Raw genomic sequence first — 22,105 nt, forward strand, 5'->3', positions numbered from 1 at the left:
CAGGAGCTGTCAGGGAAGTGACAGACAGCACAGCTACTGCAGCTGTGCTCTCTGTCAGCGATTGCCGCCGATCGCCGGGACATAGCCGATAACGACCTGCTGTGACCCGGCGACTGACATCCGCGGCTGTGATCGGTAGGAAAGGTAGGGCAGCGGCGCGCGCACCCCCTACCTGTTCACAAAACGCACGTTTTTAAACATGCTTTTGCCCAGCCGTGCCGCCCTGTCACCGTATTTATACAGTGGCTGGGCGGCATGCGGTTAATTTAGCAATGGCAATGTCCTTACAAAAACAACATGCTTTGTTATCTTAAAGCAGATTTGTTTGGGTCATGGTCAGGGTCAAAGGAGAAGGTCAGTGTTAAAGGTCAGGGTCAAGGGTCAGGGTCAGTTTTTTTTGCTCATGATTTTTTTTTTAATTTTTAACAATGTCAGTTAGTGGCAGGATAAAAAACAAAAAAACAAAAAGCAAAATGCGCACTATTGTTTCTGGGCCGTACTATGGGTACAAACAACTAACATACACAGGTGTGGTATTGTTGTGATTGTCAGGAGCATTAGAAATTATTTTGTGTTGTTTGTAGGTGGTAGGTTATGGTAGCAGCAAGAAATATACAGTTAAATTAAAAGAAAACGTGTCCTCAACTAGTTAAAGTGTCATTAAAACCACATCATTAAAATCTATCAATATATGCTGTATTACATGGTATTCATAACCCTTCATTCACTATGGGATTCATTTTATGTATTCTGCAAAAAAAAAAAAAAAGGTTAATCCTGCTGTTCTCCATCTCCTCCTTCTGTCCATGTCCCCACTGCAGTGAGAGGGGTCTGCCTGCAGACTGGAGCTACACTTTTTACAGGAAACGTGACCTCCACTCCATTTTTTTTTAAAATGAACTTTAATGAAACAAACAACCAATGGCTGCAGACTGGAGCTCTACTTGTCAGGAAACATGTGACCTCCATTCCATCATTTTTTTTTAAAATGAACTTTAATGTAACAAACAACCAATGGCTGCAGACTGGAGCTCCACTTGTCAGGAAACGTGACCTCCACTCCAACTTTTTATTAAAATGAACTTTAATGTAACAAACAACCAATGGCTGCAGACTGGAGCTCCACTTGTCAGGAAACATGTGACCTCCATTTCATCATTTTTTTTTAAAATGAACTTTAATTTAACAAACAACCAATGGCTGCAGACTGGAGCTCCACTTGTCAGGAAACATGTGACCTCCATTCCATAATTTGTTTTTAAAATGAACTTTAATGTAACAAACAACCAATGGCTGCAGACTGGAGCTCCATTTGTCAGGAAACATGTGACCTCCACTCCAATTTTTTATTAAAATGAACTTTAATGTAACAAACAACTAATAGACACAATTCAAGGAAGTCACGTTTCCTGTCACATCTGCATTTCTCAAGCGTATCTGGCGGCAGACAGGGAAATGTGACCTCCACCATTTTTTTTCCTCTAATCAACTTTAACCCTTTTGCTGCCAGAGCTGTTTTTGCATTTTTTGCACACATGTAAAAAAAAATAATTTTAGACCTGAAGATTAAACAAAACCCCCCAAAATTATATATTTTCTGAAAGCAGACACCCTAGGGATTAAAATAGTGGTAGTTCCAATTTTTTATGTTACATGATATTATCGCAAAGGTCTAGGAAATGCACACATTTTCTGCAAAATATAAAAGATGAGGTGGCCCTGAGAGAAAAGATACCCAACATGTCAAACCTGAAATTTGTGTGTTCCTGTGAAATGGCGACAAACTTTAATGCCCTATATTTTCTCTAGCCGACGCTTCAAAAGCCCCCTATAGTCCATCAGTTTAGTGTTACGGGGAGGTCTGGTGCTAGAAATATTACTCTCACTCCGGCATGCACGGCGATATGTAACATGTGTATCGCAATTGATGCTTTCAAGCGTGGGCGCCTGTGCTTACATTAATATGTTCCGCTTATTCTTTAGGGCAAGGATGTCAAACAGTCTGCCCTCCAGCTGTTGCGAAATTACAAGTCCCATCATGCCTCTGCCTTCGGGAGTCATGCTTGTAACTGTCAATCTTGCAATGCCTCATGGGACTTGTAGTTTGGCAACAGCTGGAGGGCCGCCAGTTTGACACAAGTGCTCTAGGGTGTCTGCTTTCAGACAATATATAAGATTTGGGGGTTTTGTGTAATCATCAAGTCTAAAATGATTTTAAAAATGAGTGCAAAAAATGCAAAAACGGCTTTGGCAGCAAAAGGGTTATGTTTTTTTTATTTAAAAAAAAAACAAAAAACCTGTGGAGGTTACATGTTTCCTGTCAAGAGTGGAGCTTCAGTCTGCAGTCAGATACTCTTGGGAAATGCAGATGTGACAATAAACATATGACCTCCACTTTCTCAAGTTGTGTGTATTGGTTGTTTGTTACATTAAAGTTCATTATTATTATTATTATTATACAGTATTTATAAAGCGCCAATAGTTCGCTCAGCGCTGTACATTACAAAGGGAGACAGAACATGTGACAGAACAATACCAATACAATGCAAAACATGAGGGGATCGAGGGCCCTGCTCTTTCGAGCTTACAATCTAGGAGGGAGGGGGTGGTGGCACAGGAGGAGATAGCTGTGGGGGATGGAGTGGTTGGAAGAGTGGAGGAGGTCGGCAAGTTAGCAGGGGGTGGGGTAGGCTTCCCTGAAGAGATGGGTTTTCAGGGTGCGCCTAAAGGAGAGGAGAGTAGGTGATAATCTGATGGGTTGGGGCAGGGAGTTCCAGAGGATGGGTGACACCCTGGAGAAGTCCTGGAGGCGGGCATGGGAGGAGGAGACCAGGGAACTAGAGAGAAGGAGGTCTTGTGAGGAGCGGAGTGTGCGTGTTGGGCGGTACTTGGATATTAGGTCAGAGATGTAGTACGGGGCAGTATGGTGGACAGCTTTGTACGTCAGCGTTAGGATTTTGAATTTGATCCGTTGCGCAATCGGAAGCCAGTGGAGGGATTGGCAGAGGGGGGTGGCGGAGACAGAGCGGTTGGAAAGGTGAATGAGTCTGGCAGCCGTGTTCAGGATGGACTGAAGAGGGGATAGCCAGCGGCGAGGCAGGCCAGTGAGGAGGGAGTTGCAGTAGTCGAGTCGTGATATGATGAGGGAGTGGATGAGCTGTTTAGTGGTTTCTGGGGTTAGGAACGTGCGGATTTTGGCGATGTTGCGGAGGTGGAGTCTGCACGAGTTTGTTAAAGATTGGACTTGGGGCTGGAAGGATAGGTTGGAGTCCAGAATGACACCCAGTACTCTGGCCTGCGGGGCGGGTTTGATGGTAGCGTTGTTGGATGTGATGGAGAAATCAATGGGGGGTGGTGTCCGGGCTGGGGGGAAGACAAGAAACTCGGTTTTGGAGAGGTTCAATTTAAGGAAGTGGAGCGACATCCAGTCTGATATGTCGCTCAGTAGGTGTGTGATTCGGGCTGAGACCAAGGGGGTGAGGTGGGGGGTTGAGAGATAGATTTGTGTGTCGTCGGCATAGAGGTGGTAGTTGAAGCCGTGAGAGTGTATGAGTTGGCCAAGGGAGGAGGTATAGATGGAGAAGAGAAGGGGCCCGAGGACAGAGCCTTGAGGGACCCCAACAGAGAGGGGGAGTGAGGGGGAGGTGGTAGCATTATAGGTAATGCTGAAGGAGCGTTGTGACAGGTAGGATGAGAGCCAGGAGAGAGCAGAATCTCTGAGGCCGAGGGAGTGTAGTTTTTTGAGGAGGAGGGGGTGGTCGACTGTGTCGAAGGCCGCAGAGAGGTCAAGGAGTAGGAGCACTGAATAGTGGCCATTAGCTTTGGCGGTTAGCAGGTCGTTGGAGAGTTTGAGTAAGGCAGTTTCGGTGGAGTGTAGGGGACGGAAGCCGGACTGTAGGGGATCGAGGAGGTTGTTGTCGTTGAGGTGAGAGCATAGGCGGGTGTAGACTAGGCGCTCGAGGAGTTTAGATGTAAATGGGAGCAGGGAGATGGGTCTGAGGTTGTTCGGGTCATTGGGGTCCAGGGAGGGCTTTTTAAGTATGGGGGTGATGTGTGCATGTTTCAGAGGGGAGGGGAAAGTGCCTGAGGAGAGGGAGAGATTGAAGATGTGGGTGAGGGAGCGTAGGATGGAGGAGGAGGAAGGTCGTAGGAGTTGTGAGGGGATAGGGTCGAGGGGGCAGGTGGTGAGGCGGGCATCAGAGAGGATCTTGGAGACTTCCTCGATGGTAGTAAGGTCAAAGGTGCGGAGTGTTGGGGGAGCTTCAGTATGAGGAATGTAGGGTGGGGTGGAAGAGGAGGTCAGAGCAGTGGTGGGGCCGTGGGAGAGGGGTGATGAGGGGGTAGCTGAGTGAGGGTGAAGGGGGTTGGAGAGAGTTTGAGCAGCGACAAAATCCCTGCGGGTTAAGTCGAGGGGGAGTGGGGATAAGGGGGTAGCTGTGTGAGAGGGGACAGGTTGAGAGGGCGTGTGAGTTGCGGCAATGTCCTTGCGAATTGTGTCAATTTTGTTTTTGAAGTGATTGGCAATCTCAAGGGCAGTGAGTGAGGTGCTGGGTGGAGGTGGGGGTGGAGAGAGTAGAGAGTTGAAGGCAGAGAAGAGTCGGCGAGGATTGGAGGAGAGGGCCTTGATGAGGGTCAAGAAGTAGGCCTGTTTGGCAGCATGGAGGGAGGAGGTGTAGGTGCGAAAGGCAGATTTGTAGCGGGTGAAGGCTTGTTTGGATTTGGTTTTGCGCCATAGTCGCTCCAGGGCACGACTTTGTCGTTTGAGGGTTTTGGTGTGATCAGTCTGCCAGGGCTGGAGCGGTCGGGGTCTGATGTTGCGTGTGGTTAAAGGCGCTAGTGAGTCAAGGGCTGTTGAGAGCGCGTTGTTGTAGGCGGTCAAAGCCAAGTCGGGGCAGGACAGGGGGAGGATGCGGTCGTGGAGTTGATCAGCTGCAGAGTGGAGGGAGGCAGGATTAAGGTTGCGGAGGTTACGGCTGGTAGTAGTGTGACATTTGGAGGGGTAGGCGTTGGAGGACGAGGAGATAGAGAAGGTTATCAGGTTGTGGTCAGAGAGAGGGAAGGGGGTGTTAGTGAGGTTGTGGGGAGCGCATCGGTTGGAGAAGACAAGATCAAGGATATTTCCGTCGGAGTGGGTGGTGGATTGTATGCACTGTGCAAGTGCAAAGGAGGAGGTTAGGTGGAGGAGACGGGCTGTGTCCGGGTTGTCGAGGTTGACAGGGATGTTGAAATCCCCAAGAATTATGGTGGGTAGCTCAGAGGAGAGGAAGAAGGGTAGCCAGGAGGAGAAGTCGTCTAGGAAGCGGGGTATGGATCCAGGAGGCCGGTATATCACAGCAATCTTCAGGGGGGTTGGGGAGAATAGTCGGAGGCAGTGGGCCTCGAAGGAGGAGAAGGATAGGGAGGGGGGGTTTGGGAGGACTCGGAAGGTGCTCTGCGGTGACAGGAGCAGACCAACCCCACCACCTTTACGACCGTTAGGCCTGGATGAGTGGGTCCAGGTGAGACCTCCGTAGGAGAGTGCAGCAGGGGAGGTAGAATCAGTGGGCTGGATCCAGGTTTCCGTAATCGCTAAGAGGTTGAGGGAGCGGGAAACAAAGAGGTCGTGGATGGCGGTAAGCTTGTTGCACACCGAACGGGCGTTCAGGAGTGCACATGAAAATGGGGGGGAGATTTTAGGGAGCAGGGGGACAGATACTAAGTTGCGGGGGTTGCAGTAGGACGTGGAGGTGGGAGGGTGTTGAGCGGGTGAGGGAGGTGGAGGGCCAGGATTCGGGGAGATGTCCCCCGCGGCTAGAAGGAGGAGAAGGGTGAGAAAGGTGGCATGGGAGCAGGATGTGCAGGAGTGTGAGAAACTCCTAGTGGAGGTGTTGGGGTCAGTGGGAGAGAGGAGTAATAGGAGGAGGTGGTGGGTGCCATAGAGGGGTGAGGGAAGCAGTGAGGACACGATATACAAATGTTTGGGAGGGGCAGAGGGATATAGTGAATGGAATTTGGGAACGGAGGAGAGGAAAATGAGAAGGAGGAGTGGAGGAGACATTTTGGGGAGGTGAAGAGAGCAGTAGTAGGGAGATGATAGCAGTGAGGGGGAGATGTACAGGTTGTGGGGTGGAGCAGAGGGGTAGAGAAATGAGATTTGGGAACAGAGGGCAGTAATATGATGAGAAGAGGGGCATATTATATAAAGATTCAAAAAAAAAAGTTGGGGTGGAGGTCCTGTTTCCTGTTAAGTGGAGCTCCAGTGTGCAGCCAGACCCCCTTGACTTCAGTTGGGGATTTTGCAGATCAGTGCTGGCAGCTGTTGCAGATGTTCAGGTTTCAGTGTTTTTTCTACTTCAAGCATTTCTTCCCTATCACATCTGAGCAGCCCTTGTGACTATGGAGTCCCACATGTGGGTGTATACACCGTGATAAGTGGTAAGTGACAGCCCACTCCTTGCCCACTAACCAGCTAAACACAATGAGGGTGGAGGATTACATCTTGAATGATGGAGGCTTCAACAGATTGTAAGGGCGTGACACAGCCTGTGACTAGCAGAAATCCACCCACATCATGTTGTTACCAAAAAATAATAAAGATTTGAATTAAAATATATATTTGTATAACAATTTAAAACAGTTTATTGATGTTAATTATGTATTTTTACTATGTATCCCAAAGGCTGTTGTTTTTTATTTTGAACATGTGACCAGCAGCAGAGGACTAGAAGCTCCTCCTGCTTATGTTTCCTTGCATACAGGCTGGGAAATAGCTGGGTTCATGTGACAACTGTATATCAATTAGGAAAGAAGGTATTTCAATTGTTTTAAATAAAATAATTGCAGTGCCATCATCCATATACAGAAAGAGAAGAAACCATGTAAAATAAATAGTGGGGGAGATTTACGAAAACTGGAGCACTCAGAAGCTGGTCCAGCTGTGAGTGGTAGACAATCAGTTTCTAACTTCAGCTTGTTCAATTAAGCTCTGACAATAAAACCTGGAAGCTGATTGGTTTCTATGCAGAACTGCACCAGATTTTGCAGTCTCCAGCTTTAGTAAATAAGTATGTGTGTACACGATGTGTAATCTATAGTAGTGGTGTCAGATCTATAGTATGAAGTCAGATCTAAGTGATACCTTTGTTTGTCAAAAAGCTTTCACTGTCACAGAAGTGTGAATAGCAAAGTAAACATCAGTCAAATCGAAGAGCAATTTATTTTGCACAGAGTTGTCTTTAACCACTTCCCGACCGGCCGTTGCATATAAACGGCCGGACGGTGGCAGTACAGGGTCGGGTGGCCATTTATGAACGGCCTCCCCGCACCCTGCTTGTGCGCGCTCCCTGGGAGCGCGCAGCACCGTGATCCGGGGCCCGCTGTGTCCTCCAGACACAGTGAAACACCGATCGTCGGACGGGACCTCTGTACCAGGTCCCGATCATGTGATCACTGATTGGCCAATCAGTGATCACATGCAAAGTAGTAAGCAAGATGTCACTTGTGACATCATTGCTTACTACTTGTGAAATCTGTGAATGATCGCAGAGGTCACATGGTACAAGGCTATTCACAACAGCCTTGTACCATGTGACAAGCTGTGACCAATCACAGCTCACTCTGTATTTCTCAATGAGTGCAGGAATGCAGACAGAGAGAAAGAGAAATGATTGCTTTTACATCCTATATGGGTGTAAAAGCAATCATTGTAAAAAAAAAAAAAAAAAATCTTCATCACCCTCCACAAGTAGTACAGTGTCACCATGGTGACACTGTACTGCTAGGGTGACAGTATGTAAAAAAAATAAATAAATAAAAAATAATAATATAAAAAATAAAATAAAAATGTAAAAAAAATGTTTAAAAATTATAATTTTTGGTTATAAACTAATTTGTTTTTGGTTTTTTTTCTACTAAAAATATAATGAAATACATTTTGGCAAAGATTTATGATGAAATATTATTTATTTGCAAAATTTTATAAAAAAAACACTTTTGTTCAAAATTTTTGGACATTTTCATTTACATAGCAAAAAAAATAAAAATCTCAGCAGTGAATAAATACCACCAAAATAAAGCTTTGTCTGTCGCAAAAAAATGGTAAAAAATTAATTTGGGTACAGTGTTGCATGACTGCGCAATTGTCATTCAAAGTGTGATAGCGCTGAAAGCTGGAAATTGCCCTGGTCAGGACGGGGGTAAAAGTGTCCGGTCTGGAAGTGGTTAACACAGCATTTCTATGCTGTTATTGTGCCTCCTTTAGGCACTTGAAGTACACCTGTCATGAGACCAATATACACTTTATTGCCAAAAGTATTGGGCCAGCCCTTCAATTCATTAGTTTCAGGTGTTCCAAACACCTCCATGGATATTGGTGTATAAAATCATCACCTAGGCATGCAGACTGCTTCTATAAACATTTGTGAAAGAATGGGTCGCTCTCAGGAGCTCAGTGACTCCAAGTGTGGTCCTGTGATAGGTTGCCACCTGTGCAATAAGTCCATCTGTGACATTTCCTGGCTACTAAATATTCCACAGTCAACTGTTAGTGGTATTATGACAAAGTGGAAGCAACTGGGAACAATAGTTATAACAAGGTGGTAGGCCACATAAAATTACAGAGCGGGGTCAGCGCATGCAGAAGCGCACAGTGCGCAGGAGTCGCCAACTGTCTGAAGAGTCAATAGCTAAAGACTTCCAAACTTGGTGCAGCCTTCAGATTAGCACAACAACAGCACATAGAGAGCTTCATGGAATGGGTTTCCATGGCCAAGCAGCTGCATCCAAGCCTTACATCACCAAGTGCAATGCAAAGCGTCAGATGCCATGGTGTAAAGCACGCTGCCACTGGACTATAGAGCAGTGGAGATGCGTTCTCTGGAGAGACCAATCATGCTATTCTGTCTGGCAATCCAATGGACATGACTGGCAGTTTCTAGGAGAATGGTACTTGACTGACTGTATATAAAAGGTGCAGCGCTAATATACAGGTAGATGAAGATACGTATTACACATGTAGACTCAAATAGAAGTTCAAAGTGACATAGTGCATACAGGTATAAAACACTACTAATGTGTCTGGTAGAACGTGAGGAAAGGATTATTATATCCAAACGAAAGTTCAATGTGAGGATGTGAATAAATTCTCAAACACTCTAATGCTTTCCAGGCAACACCGACTGTGTATACGGTGAAAAATGGGGGTACAAATTGCGCACTCACCAAATGCGCAACCTTTATGCGCTTTTCTCTAACAAATAAGACCTCCAATCCCTCATCCAGGGTCTGGTCAGATCTGGTCAGGTCCCCTTCTTAGTCCAAACTCCTTGCAATTAGCCTTCTCCTTTGATGATCACCACTCTCCAAGACACCTGGCTCCCACAGGAGCTCAGAAAAAAGCAAAGTAGGTACGTTGTTTATCTCTTGCAGTGTCCTTAATGTGAAGGTAGTCTTGTGTGAGGAGAATGGCGCCCTTTTTGCTCTCAGTGCTCTGTGTGGAGTGAGTCCAATCAAAGTGTGCACAGCCAGCCTGTGTGAGGTAAGAGACTTCCTGACGTGCAGTGCGCATATGCCGGGGAGAGGAGACAGGAGGAGCGCTGACTGGACCTCTGCTCCAGCAGAGCCAGGTGTCTTGGAGAGTGGTGATCATCAAAGGAGAAGGCTAATTTTATACCTGTATGCACTATGTCACTTTGAACTTCTATTTGAGTCTACATGTGTAATACGTATCTTCATCTACCTGTATATTAGCGCTGCACCTTTTATATACTGTCTGTTGGAGGTCTTATATGGTGCCTTTGGTGTACAGCTGCTGTCACTTTGGAAGGCGCTCGCTTATTTATATATTTTAGGTACTTGACTGACTGCACTGTGCCAAGTGTAAAGTTTGGTGGAGGGGGGATTATGGTGTGGGGTTGTTTTTCAGGGGTTGGGCTTGGCCCCCTAGTTCCAGTGAAGGGAACTCTTAAGGCATCAGCATACCAAGACATTTAGAACAATTTCATGCTCCCGACTTTGTGGGAAGAGTTTGGGGATGGCCCCTTCCTGTTCCAACATGACTGCCCACCAGTGCACAAAGCAAGGTCCATAAAGACATGGATGAGCCAGTTTGGGGTGGAGGAACATGACTGGCCTGCAGAGTCCTGACCTCAACCCCATAGAACACCTTTGGGATGAATTAGAGTGGAGACTGTGAGCCAGGCCTCCTCCCCCGACATCAGTGCCTGACCTCACAAATGTGCTTCTGGAAGAATGGTCCAACCTTCCCATAGACACCCTCCTAAACCTTGTGGACGGCCTTCCCAGAAGAGTTGAAGCTGTTATAGCTGCAAAGGGTGAACCAACTCAATATTGAACCCTACGGACTAAGACTGGGGGGCCATTAAAGTTCATGTGTGTGGAAAGGCAGGCATCCTAATACTTTTGGCAGTATTATATATGTGCTGTCACTTTAGACCTCTCTTTCTAAAATTGTTAATTCTCTGCCTACAGCATTGATTCTTTGGCTTCAGAAGTCACTGACCAAAGGAAGCGAAAGATTAGATTTTTTTAAAAATGTTTTTAATGCTTTTATTGGGTTTATGAATCATTAATATTGAAGCAAGGCACAGTCATAGAATTGGCATTTTCAAGAGGGCAATATTGTTCTCATGACAGTTGTAGCGTAATACTGTAGTCATAATTTCCAGGTGGAGCCCTTTCAGCTTGTAAGAATGGTAGAGACTGAGGGGCGGCTCACACCATAAAAACGCACTCTGGATGGATTCCGGATACGTTTTTGTGTACAGTTCACACCACACACACAGTTTTAATTCAGTTTGCTATGTTCCAGTACGGTTCTGTGCAGAATAAATGCAGCATGTTCTACTTTTTTTTTCTACACTGGAAACTGTCTGGAACTGACTGCACTGGTGTGAACTAGGGCCATTGGATTACATGGAAAACACTGTGCATGCATTTTTGATGCAGAAACAAAAGCACTGGACTGCATCTAATGTGAACTAGCCCTCGGGCTTTGAAACATTTAATAGAATGTTTGAAAAAGGCTGAAGGTGAAAATTGTCCCTTTGGTAAACCAGCCTCCAAGACTTTCCACTATTAGAGCCTTCATGCATTCACTGTTCTGCACTTATCTCAAGAAACATTACCACTGTTTTCAACAAGCATTAATGTATTTAAATGTTTTTTTGTTTTTTTTTACAGTATGCTGTTTATTTGCTAAGATGGACATCTTTAAAGGAAAATAGATTTGCCTTTTGAACACTGTAAAAGCCTTCTTTTTTCTGCCTAGTGATGACACGGAATTCTAGAATGTAGCAAGGGGAATTTTGAAATGGAAAGATGGATTAGTCTAAATTTTTTTAAATAATATAAATAAGCAGCAAGTTCTATGAAAAACATACATCCTAGTACCCTTCTGACATTCCCTCAGGTAAACTGTATTAGTCTAGGTTCACACCCAAACCATACTCTTCGCTCTTCGCACAACCTCCTGCTCTCTAGCTCCCTTGTCTCCTCCTCCCATGCTCATCTCCAGGACTTCTACAGAGCTTCCCCCATCCTCTGGAACTCTCTACCCCAATCTATCAGACTATCGCCTACTCTGCTCACTTTTACGCGATCTCTGAAAACCTATCTCTTCAGGGAAGCCTATCCTGCCCTCAGCTAATAATGGAATCTTCTATTCCTCCTACCAGTCCATCCCCCACAGTTACTACCTTTTGTAACACTAGCCCCTCCCTCTTAGATTGTAAGTACCAAGGATCAGGGCCCTCCTATCCCTCTTGTATTGAACTGTATTGTTGCTGTATTGTCTCCTGTTATATTGTAAAGTGCTGAGCAAACTGTTGGCGCTATATAAATCCTGTATAATAATAATAATAATAACACCTAAGCGTTTTCCACAGCATTTTTCAGAAAATGCACTGCAGTCAATTTAACATGATTTCCTATTGGACACGTTCACATCTCTGCATTATCACCCGGTGCCTTTTTTGGAAAGGGTCAGGGACTTTTTTAAAGGCAAAAAGTTACGTTTTTGGTTCTATAGACTTCAATGGAGATGCTGCAGAAAAGCATGTAATGCGTTTTTGCTGTGTTTTGTAGTTTTGTGGTTTAATCCGCTTAGCAACAAAAAAACACGTGCAAAAACGCAGAATGCACCGCAAAAAGCACTGCAGAAACAAATCCAACACAAACTGCATAGGGGTGAACCTAGCCTTAACCACTAGTCATTGGAAAAACCCAAACTACTGCTTAGAGATAAATCCTATTGAAGTCTATGGGCAGCACATCTTTTTAAATTCTAGCAATTTTTATTGCTACACTTGATCTTTGCCAAAAGGCAGAGAAGCGATTTTTACGGCTAATAGGTGAATTAGTGCATAAAAGATCATGTAAAGCTACCATGGAGGAGGAGATACTGTATACCAATGCAAAAAAACACTTTTAAAAAATACAGTGCGACGAGGAATGCGCCTTGTGATTTAGGGGGAAACATTGAAAATACACAAATAAATAAAAATATTCTGTACAGCAAGAACTTCTTTTTAATAGAATTCTTTTAAAGCAGTTTTGAGAGTGGCATCGAAGAAAAACACTTTATCTGGCTGCTTACTTTCACTTTAGGAATTTAGAGATCATAGATAATACAGCAACGTAAACTTGAATAGTAGCGGATTTTTATAATGAGGGGCAATGAAATTTAAAAATGAAAAAGAGTACAAGCTGGTGTTTTACTTCAAGAGACAACAGATGATACAGCAGTTTGAGGCTCCATTCACACCTATGCAGTTTGCTTTTTGACCATTTTGTGTTTTTCTATGCTTGTTTTTGATGCATTTTGAAGCGTTTTTGACGCGTTTTGCATTTTGTTCAGCTTCTTTTTTTTTATTTTTCTTAAGTGGAATTTTTTTCGAGCTGGGTAGAATAGAAATGCAAAATGCAGCAAAAACGCACTACCATGCATTTCAGCAGATTGAAATCCATTGAAATCTATTGTAGCAAAAACTCTGCTTTTTGCTTTTAAGGGTTCATGTACACTGCAGCTGATAAACTGACGTTCAGGAGCTTTTCTGTGTTTTTTTCAGCAGCTTTTGAACTCTCCCTAATGTTTTCCTATGTGTCCATGTACACATCGTCCTTTACAGTCGTTTACAGTTGTTTACAGGCAGTTGAGGTTACAGTGGGTTTTTTTAACACACCAAACTTGCATTCAGGAGTAGATTTTATCAGCGCTTCAGACACCAAATGCTTGTAAATGCGGCTAACCGCATTTAGAAGCGGTTGCGTTTAGAAGCGTTTTTTAACTGTTCCATATCCAGATGCTGTTCAGAGCCTTTTTTCATCATCAGAAATGCACCGAAAGTGTTTTCCATGTATTCAAATGGACCCGGTACACCAGCGCAGTCAGTTCCAGGTTTCGAGTGAAGGAAAAAATGGTAGAACGTGCCGCATTATGCTCATGATGGGATCCATAGTGAATACAACCAGAAAAGACAGGAGACAGGTCATCTCAACACATACTGCTCTCTCTGCTTCTGCTCTCTCTATTCCTCTCCAAATGTCTGAAATAGGTAATTTTTTACTATTTTTCAGTGCATTCTGGGCATTTAGGAAGGTCTCCTGAGTTTATCTTAAAAAAACCGCAAACGCTCATAAACACTCATAAACGCGGTATGCAAACGTGGCTAAACAGACTTTTTTTTAACCTACGTTTTCCAGCAGTCAGTTTCCATCGTTCAGAAGCAGGGGCGGACTGACCATTTGTAAACTCGGGCACTGCCCGAGGGCTCGGGGTTAGTAGGGGACCCCATGAGATGCCCCTGGTACCTTTTTCATAGGCTTTTTTGAGTTTGGGCAAGGACACAGGGGCCCCATGATCCCCTGTTGCCCAGGGGCCCCATGAGTTGTCAGTCCGCCCCTGTTCAGAAGTGTTTTCCAAATGTCCCGTGTACATGGAGCCTTAAAAAGTCCCTGACCCTTTCCAAAAATGCAGCAGTTAAGATGTGAACATGTTCCTTAAGGAACCATACTAAATGGACTGTAGTACGTTTCTGTAAAAAGCACAAAAAAATGCATTGGTGTGAATGGAGTCTAAAATTGGCCATCAGCAGTAGAATCTTAAAGTTCACAATTATACAAAAAATAATAAACACACATTTATTTGCAGGTAAAAAATGCATTTATTATTTTTGTTGCATGAGCCTGTAAACCAATGTACCAGGGACCAGGTCTCCTGCAGACTATCAGTATATCTGCTTCCCTGTACTGACAGGAACAATCACTGAACAACCACAGTGCTCCACAGAGAACTACAAGCTGACAGCCGCTAAGGCTGCTGGGACTTGTAGTTTCCTATTCACAGAACACAGGGAGGGGTAAGGGAGAAGAACCCGTGCTGGCTGTCGAAATGGGGGAGTGGGGGCTGGTCTGATGATCATAACATGTTACACCCTAAATATGGATGTCGCATATAACATGTTATGAAAGGTGAACGTACCTTTTAAACAGCAAGGCTACACCCAAATTTACTAGAGACAAAAAGTACAAGCTGGAGTTTTACTACAAAAAATGTAAATACTACAATGGATTCAGCAATGTAAAGTTGGTCAGCAGCAGACTGTTCAAATCAAAAATAATTGACCCAACTGGTGTGTGCATACATTTTATTTTATCTATGGGGATAGGGGAGTGCGGTATACTTGAGTGATATAATGCAAAGTTGTTCAGGTGCACACTGTTGTTGCACCTGGTTTTTTTTTTCAAACAATGCAGTGCTGGTTAGTAACAAGTATATGCACCCAAAGTGTAAATAAGGCACTATCACTACAAAATGTTTAACAAAAAAAAAAAAGGAAACACGAAATACCAAGGTAACGCGTGCAGCAAAAGAGCAGCTTAATCCAAAGCAAAGGCCTTATCAACATAAATAAATATTTCATATATATATATATATATATATATATATATATATATAAAATTATTATTAATAATAATAATTATATATATATATACTGTGTGTGTGTACGTATATATATATATATATATATATATATATATACACACACATATATATATATATATATATATATATACACACACACACACACACAGTATATAACAATGCAGTGCTGGTTAGTAAAAAGTATATGCACTCAAAGTGTATTACCACAAAATAAAAACTAAAAACAAAAACACAAAGTACCAAGGTAAAGCTTGCAGCAAAAAAGCAGTTGAATCCAAAATAAAGGCCCTATCAACATTAAAAAAGAAAAAAAATCTATATATATAACCCATCTCTTCAGGGAAGCCTACCCCACCCTCAACTAACCGCCGATCTCCTCCACTCCTCCTACCACTCCATCCCCCCACGGCCACTTCCTCCTGTACCACTTTCGCCTCCCTCCTAGATTGTAAGCTCCAAGGAGCAGGGCCCTCGAACCCCTCGTGTATTGTTTTGTTACTGTATTGTCTCTTGTTCTGCCACCCACTATATTGTACAGCTCTGAGCAAACTTTTTGGCGCTATATAAATACTGTATAATATATATATATATATATATATATATATAGTAAAAAAATAAAATAAACAAATATATATATATATATATATAGTAAAAAAACTAAAATAAATATATATATATATATACACACACACAAACTCTACCCAAGAACAAGATGGCAGCTTACCTCTTTCTTTCCCTACAGCAGCTTCTAATTTACTGACACCTTGCTTCTCTGTACTCCCCTTTGAAAGGTGAGAGGGCTGTCTTAAAAGCCCCCTGTTTGGCCCTTGAAAGCCTGCTGGCCATATCTCAATGCTGTGCTTTCTGCTTTTAAAAGCCTCTCCTGGTACCAAGGAACTCAAAGCTTATACCTACTACTTACTACTATCCCTAGGGAGTCGATATGGTCATTCATTTCAAGCTTGTCCAGCAAACCCTTTTGCTTACTTTACCTATTTTAAATAGTTTTTCCAGTTGTGATAAACAGGAATTACAAGCTATTAAATCAAATTATAATAAAATTATACATTCAACAATACATTAATATTACTTAAAAAAACCTAAATTAAATTCCTAAAAATTATATTTTACTTTACGAATATTTTTTTTCTAAACATATGGCATGAATAAATTAGAATACTCTCTGATTTGGATATGCTTGATGAGAATAACAAACATAAATATACAAAAATATACAAAAAAGGTATTTTAAGTAACACCATCAAAAAAACCCAACTGCAATACAAACTACGCTCTAATGAGTAAGCCCGTTGCTGCCCTGTTCTGTTATGATTTTTAGCTGGTGAAATGGTTTCTCACTTGTTTAGTCCAGGTCAGGGGCGGACTGACAACTCATGGGGCCCCCGGGCAATAGGGGTTTATGGGGCCCCTGAGTCCTTGCCCTAACTCAAAAAAGCCTATGAAAAAGGTACCAGGGGCATCTCATGGGGCCCCCTACTGACCCCGGGCCCTCGGGCAGTGCCCGAGTTTCCAAATGGTCAGTCTGCCCCTGGTCCAGGTTGTGAATATAACGCAGTCCAATTAAAGTATATTAAATATCAATACATCTTACCTGAGAGTACCAGAAGAAGAACACAGGGGATCAGCAAACCCATTTCTGATGATTTTGTTGTTTTCCCTTTATATGCTGGTGATGGTGCCGATATTTAAGAACTTTGGACTGAGACGTTCTCTTGAAGTATTTTTCTGTGCTTTGTAAGTCCTGTCTTCATGGAACGTTACATTGACTGACTAGACTCGCTGCTTGGGAGAAGTGAGTGAAATATTAATTGTTAACCACATACTTTTCTGGAACATTGCACTCTGTCTTTATCACACAGCTTCCTGGTACGTTCTGCCAATAATGAGATGCAGGCGTAGGAGTAACCAACAGCAGCATTTCCTCCAAAAAATTTATTGTCTCATATAGTGTACTTTCTCTGTATCTATACATAGAAAGATTCTTACATACTTTCCCTTTATGCATCCGTTTCTTTAGAGTGTAAACTCTTGTTTGCCGGGATCTCAATTTTTTTTTTTCATTCCTAAAATAAAACAAATGTGTAGCGGTTTTCTATATATATTTTATATGGACTAAAAATAGCATTTCCATAAATATAGTGTTTTATATGTCAAGTAAATATAAAATATTGTGTATGACGTTTATAACGTCTACACCAGTAGTTCTAACCTTAATGATACCAGGCCCAGTAAATGTTTCCGAAAAACTTTTTATGCCCCAGTAGTAGAAAACAAGTTTATGTTCCTATAACACAAGTATTGGAATGCAAAATATGTCATTAAAATGTATTAAAAAGATTTATAATCAGTTGAAGATAGAATTTAATTTAACCCCTTGCCTGCCGGGCACTTACTGTATACCCCCTTCCCGCTGAAGCCAATTTTCAGCTTTCAGTGGTGTCGCACTTTGAATGACAATTACGCGGTCATGCAACACTGTACCCATATGAAATTTTTATCATTTTTTTTCACACGAATAGAGCTTTCTTTTGGTGGTATTTAATTGTCTCTAGGTGCTTTATTTTTTGTGCTAAAAAAACAAAAAAAGAGCAAAAATTTAGAAAAAAAAAAGTTTTTCTTTGTTTCTATTACAAAATTTGCAAACAGGTAATTTCTCTCCTTCACTGATGTGCATTAATGAGGCTGCACTGATAGGCCGCACTGATGGGCACTGATAGGCTGCACTGATGGGCACTGATAGGCGGCACTGATGAGGTGGCACGGATAGGCAGCACTGATGGGCACTGATAGGCGGCACTGATAGGCACTGACTGATGGCACTGACTGGTGGCACTGCTGGGCACTGACTGGCGGCACTGCTGGGCACTGATGGGTGCCATTGCTGGGCAGCACTGGTGGGCACTGGTGGGTGGCACTGGTAGGTGGTACTACTAGACACAGATGGGTGGCACTGCTAGGCACTGATGGGCACAGGTGGGTGGCACTGATGGGCACAGGTGGGCGGCACTGCTGGGTACTGATGGGCACAGGTGGGTGGCACTGATGGGCACAGGTGGGCGGCACTGGTAGGTGGTACTACTAGGCACAGGTGGGTGGCACTGCTAGGCACTGATGGGCACAGGTGGGTGGCACTGATGGGCACAGGTGGGCAGCACTGCTGGGTACTGATCATCATTGCCCTTCCTCTGACAATTGCTGGTTATCGGCAATACTTTCCTCATGCTGTGACAATGTGAGGAAAGTGCAGCCGATAACCGGCAACTGCATTTACCGTAGATCTGCTGTGTCATTGGACATGGCTGATCACTTGGTAAAAGGCCGCTGTTATTGGTCTTTTACCACATCACGTGATCAGCTGTGTCCATAGGACACAGCGATCACGGAGATCTCCTGGTCAGGAACGGGGGAAATTCTCTGGAGGGCAAGTGGTTAAATAAACACGATGAAAAAAAATATTCAACACACAACTGTAATTAGAATATTCAAGAGCAAAAAGGACACTCAACAAGCTTGGACTCTTAAATGTGTTTCCGGTAGCCACTGCAAAATACTGTATATACAGTAAAATTCTTCTCTACACCAGGTGTCAGTGTAAGACATTCATTAAACACATATATTTGTGCAAACCATAACTCATTAAAAGTCTGTTTCTTTTTGTAGCCTTTTTAATTATTTTTCTTGCAACTTTTACTTTGATACAGAGCAGTAGAGTATTTTATTCTGTTTTAGTTAAAGTAGATGTAAACCCTCACCTTATAAAAACAACCCATTCAGTTTAAAATAAAAATGAAAGGCAAAACATTTGTGCATAGAAATAAAACACATTATGAATACCCTTTTTCCCTGATTTATAAGCAATCACATACCCTCTAAGCTCCTTATGCAGCTGCATACTGAGAGCTGGGGGGGGGGGGAAACAGCTGTATACTGATCTTCCCAGTGAAAAGCTGTGGGGAGGGGGGGGGGGAAAGACATATCAGCAGACGTCTGATCATTGGAGGATAACAGGTTGAGTTCCCAGCACAGCTAGAGAACTGACCAAGCTGTGCTCTCATGCCTAGTGTGGTCAGGTTTTAATAGGAATGCAGAGGGACTGCAGGAACACCAGTGATTTTACACAAATGAAGAAATACAAAGAGAACAGGAGACTATTTAACACAAGTACATTGTGCAGCAGGAACATATCAGAAATATGACATGGTAGGTTTACTTTTTAACTCAGTTGCCCATACGGAGGTCATAAATATGTATTCTAAATGAATTAATATAGTCCCATTCAGGGGCGGACTGACCATCTGGAAACTCAGGCACTGCCCGAGGGCCCGGGGTCAGTAGGGGGCCCCATGAGATGCCCCTGGTACCTTTTTCATAGGCTTTTTTGAGCTTGGGCAAGGACACAGGGGCCCCATGATCCCCTATTGTCCGGGGGCCCCATGAGTTGTCAGTCCGCCCCTTGTCCCGTTTAACTACAATAAATCTAGTTTTCATCTACTAAAATCACAAGCATGCCAAAACATAAAGTGGCAGAATTGCATTTTTCTGTTATATTATGAACCCTTTTATTTTAACAGCTACCTACTAAGCATTAATTGTAGGTTACCTTAAATACCCCAAAAGTGTGTATACTTACCAAGCAGACTCCCTTAGTATACACCACGGGTGTCAAACTGGCAGCCCTCCAGCTGTTGCCAAACTACAAGTCCCATGAGGCATTGCAAGGCGGACAGTTACAAGCATGACTCCCAAAGGCAGAGGCATGATGGGACTTGTAGTTTGGCAACAGCTGGAGGGCCGCCAGTTTGACACCCCAGGTATACACCATCACAAAACCCCTTATGATTTTTAAATGACCAAATCATTCACCCAATTTGATTTGTATATTTAACCTGTCATTTATACCCTTGAGTATTTGAGAGTGTGTGCTGTTTGACTAGTGAAATAGATATTATTATTATTATTATTATTATTATTATACAGTATTTATAAAGCGCCGATAGTTCGCTCAGCGCTGTACATTACAAAGGGGGACAGAACATGTGACAGAACAATACCAATACAATGCAAAACATGAGGGATCGAGGGCCCTGCTCTTTCGAGCTTACAATCTAGGAGATATGCAAAGAAAGTTTGTGCTTTTATTTCTGTGCATTTTTATAATCTAAAAAAATAAAAAAAAAATCTATCTATCTATCTATCTATCTATCTATCTATCTATCTATCTATCTATCTATCTATCTATCTTTTTAGATTGTATTAGAAACATTGTTCCCATACAGTATGCATCATTTTGTGTGCATAGGAACAATACAGAGCACTATCTAGTGGGCACAGCGTGGTATTACAGCCACTGTCAATCCCTCTGCTATATGCAATATGACATTTATTTATTTCAGGTACTTATATACCGCCGTCATTTTACGCAGCACTTTACATATATATTGTACATTCACATCAGTCCCTAACCCTCAAGGGGTGTACAATCTAAGGTCCCTAACTCATATTCATATACAAGGGCCAATTTAGACAGGATCCAATTAAACTACCAGCATGACTTTGGAGTGTGGGAGGAAACCAACACAGGCACAGGGAGAACATGCAAACTCCAGGCAGGAGGTGCAGTGGCTGGGATTTGAACCAACAATCCTAGTACTGCCAGGCGGAAGTGCTAACCATTTAGCGACTGTACTGCTCATAAATCAGAAGATGTGAACTAACAAAAAGCTGTGACCCACCAGCAGGATGTGGGCTTGTGGGTAGGTGCAGCGTGGTTGCAAATAACAAGATTTGTATTGCAGAAACAGACCAAATATACACACAGCCCAGCGGGACTGCGCCACACTGGTAAAACAATCACAGTTCTGTATTAAATAGTGAATACTCCTGCGCTACCTTAAACTGGTGATTGTGCTATTCAAATTAATGTACACTGCTCAAAAAAATTAAAGGAACACTTTTTAATTAGAGTATAGCATAAAGTCAATGAAATTCCCAGGATATTGATCTGGTCAGTTAAGCAGCAGAGGGGGTTGTTAATCAGTTTCAGCTGCTTTGGCATTAATGAAATTAGCAACAGGGGCACTAGATGGGCAACAATGAGACAACCCCCAAAACAAGAATGGTTTTACATTTTTTTTTTTCCCTACTCATCTTTTCTGACTGTTTTTCACTAGTTTTGCATTTGGCTAGGGTCAGTGTCACTACTGGTAGCATGAGGCTATACCTGGACCCTACAGAGGTTGCACAGGCAGTCCAACTCCTCCAGGATGGCACATCAATACATGCCATTGCCAGAAGGTTTGCTGTGTCTCCCAGCACAATCTCAAGAGCAAGGAGGAGATTCCAGGAGACAGACAGTTACTCTAGGAGAGCTGGACAGGGCTGTAGAAGGTCCTTAACCCATCAGCAGGACCGGTATCTGCTCCTTTGTGGAAGGAGGAACCGGATGAGCACTGCCAGAGCCCTACAAAATGACCTCCAGCAGGCCACTGGTGTGAATGTCTCTAACCAATCAGAAACAGACTTCATGAGGGTGGCCTGAGGGCCCGACGTCCTCTAGTGGGCCCTGTGCTCACTGCCCGGCACCATAGAGCTCGATTGACATTTGCCATTGAGCACCAGGATTGGCAGGTCTGCCACTGGCTCCCTGTGCTTTTCACAGATGAGAGCGGGTTCACCCTGAGCACATGTGACAGACCTGAAAGGGTCTGGAGAAGCCGTGGAGAATGTTATGCTGCCTGTAACATCGTTCAGCATGACCATTTTGGTGGTGGGTCAGTGCTGATCTGGGGAGGCATATCCATGGAGGGACTCACAGACCTCTACAGGCTAGACAATGGCACCCTGACTGCCATTAGGTATTGAGATGAACTCCTTGGACCCATTGTCAGACCCTACACTGGTGTAGTGGGTCCTGGGTTCCTCCTGGTGCATGACAATGCCCGGCCTCATGTGGCGAGAGTATGCAGGCAGTTCCTGGAGGATGAAGGAATTGATACCATTGAATGGCCCCCAAGCTCGCCTGACCTAAATACAATAGAACACCTCTGGGATATCATGTTTCAGTCCAACGCCATCAGGATGCACCTCAGACTGTCCAGGAGCTCAGTGATGCCCTGGTCCAGATCTGGGAGGAAATCCCCCAGG

General features: G+C 43.5%; 1 protein-coding gene across 2 annotated transcripts in view; it reads right to left on the minus strand.

Annotated features, from left to right (window-relative positions):
• The window catches only part of LOC149443894 (cell adhesion molecule CEACAM5-like), a 107,372-nt gene extending 90,564 nt beyond the window's left edge, over positions 1-16,808 (minus strand). For both annotated transcript variants that reach the window (XR_016306608.1, XM_089655220.1), the window contains exon 1: positions 16,554-16,808. Coding sequence is in view for 1 of the 2 variants with exons in the window: in XM_089655220.1 (XP_089511346.1) it covers positions 16,554-16,596 (43 nt within the window). In the remaining variant the exon portion in view is untranslated. The remainder of the gene's footprint in view (positions 1-16,553) is intronic.
• Positions 16,809-22,105: the final 5,297 nt, after the last annotated feature.

Source organism: Staurois parvus, unplaced genomic scaffold, assembly GCF_062004578.1.
Source record: "Staurois parvus isolate SC_StPar_1 unplaced genomic scaffold, SC_StPar_1.0 ptg000827l, whole genome shotgun sequence".
NCBI classification, from domain to species: Eukaryota; Metazoa; Chordata; class Amphibia; order Anura; family Ranidae; genus Staurois; species Staurois parvus.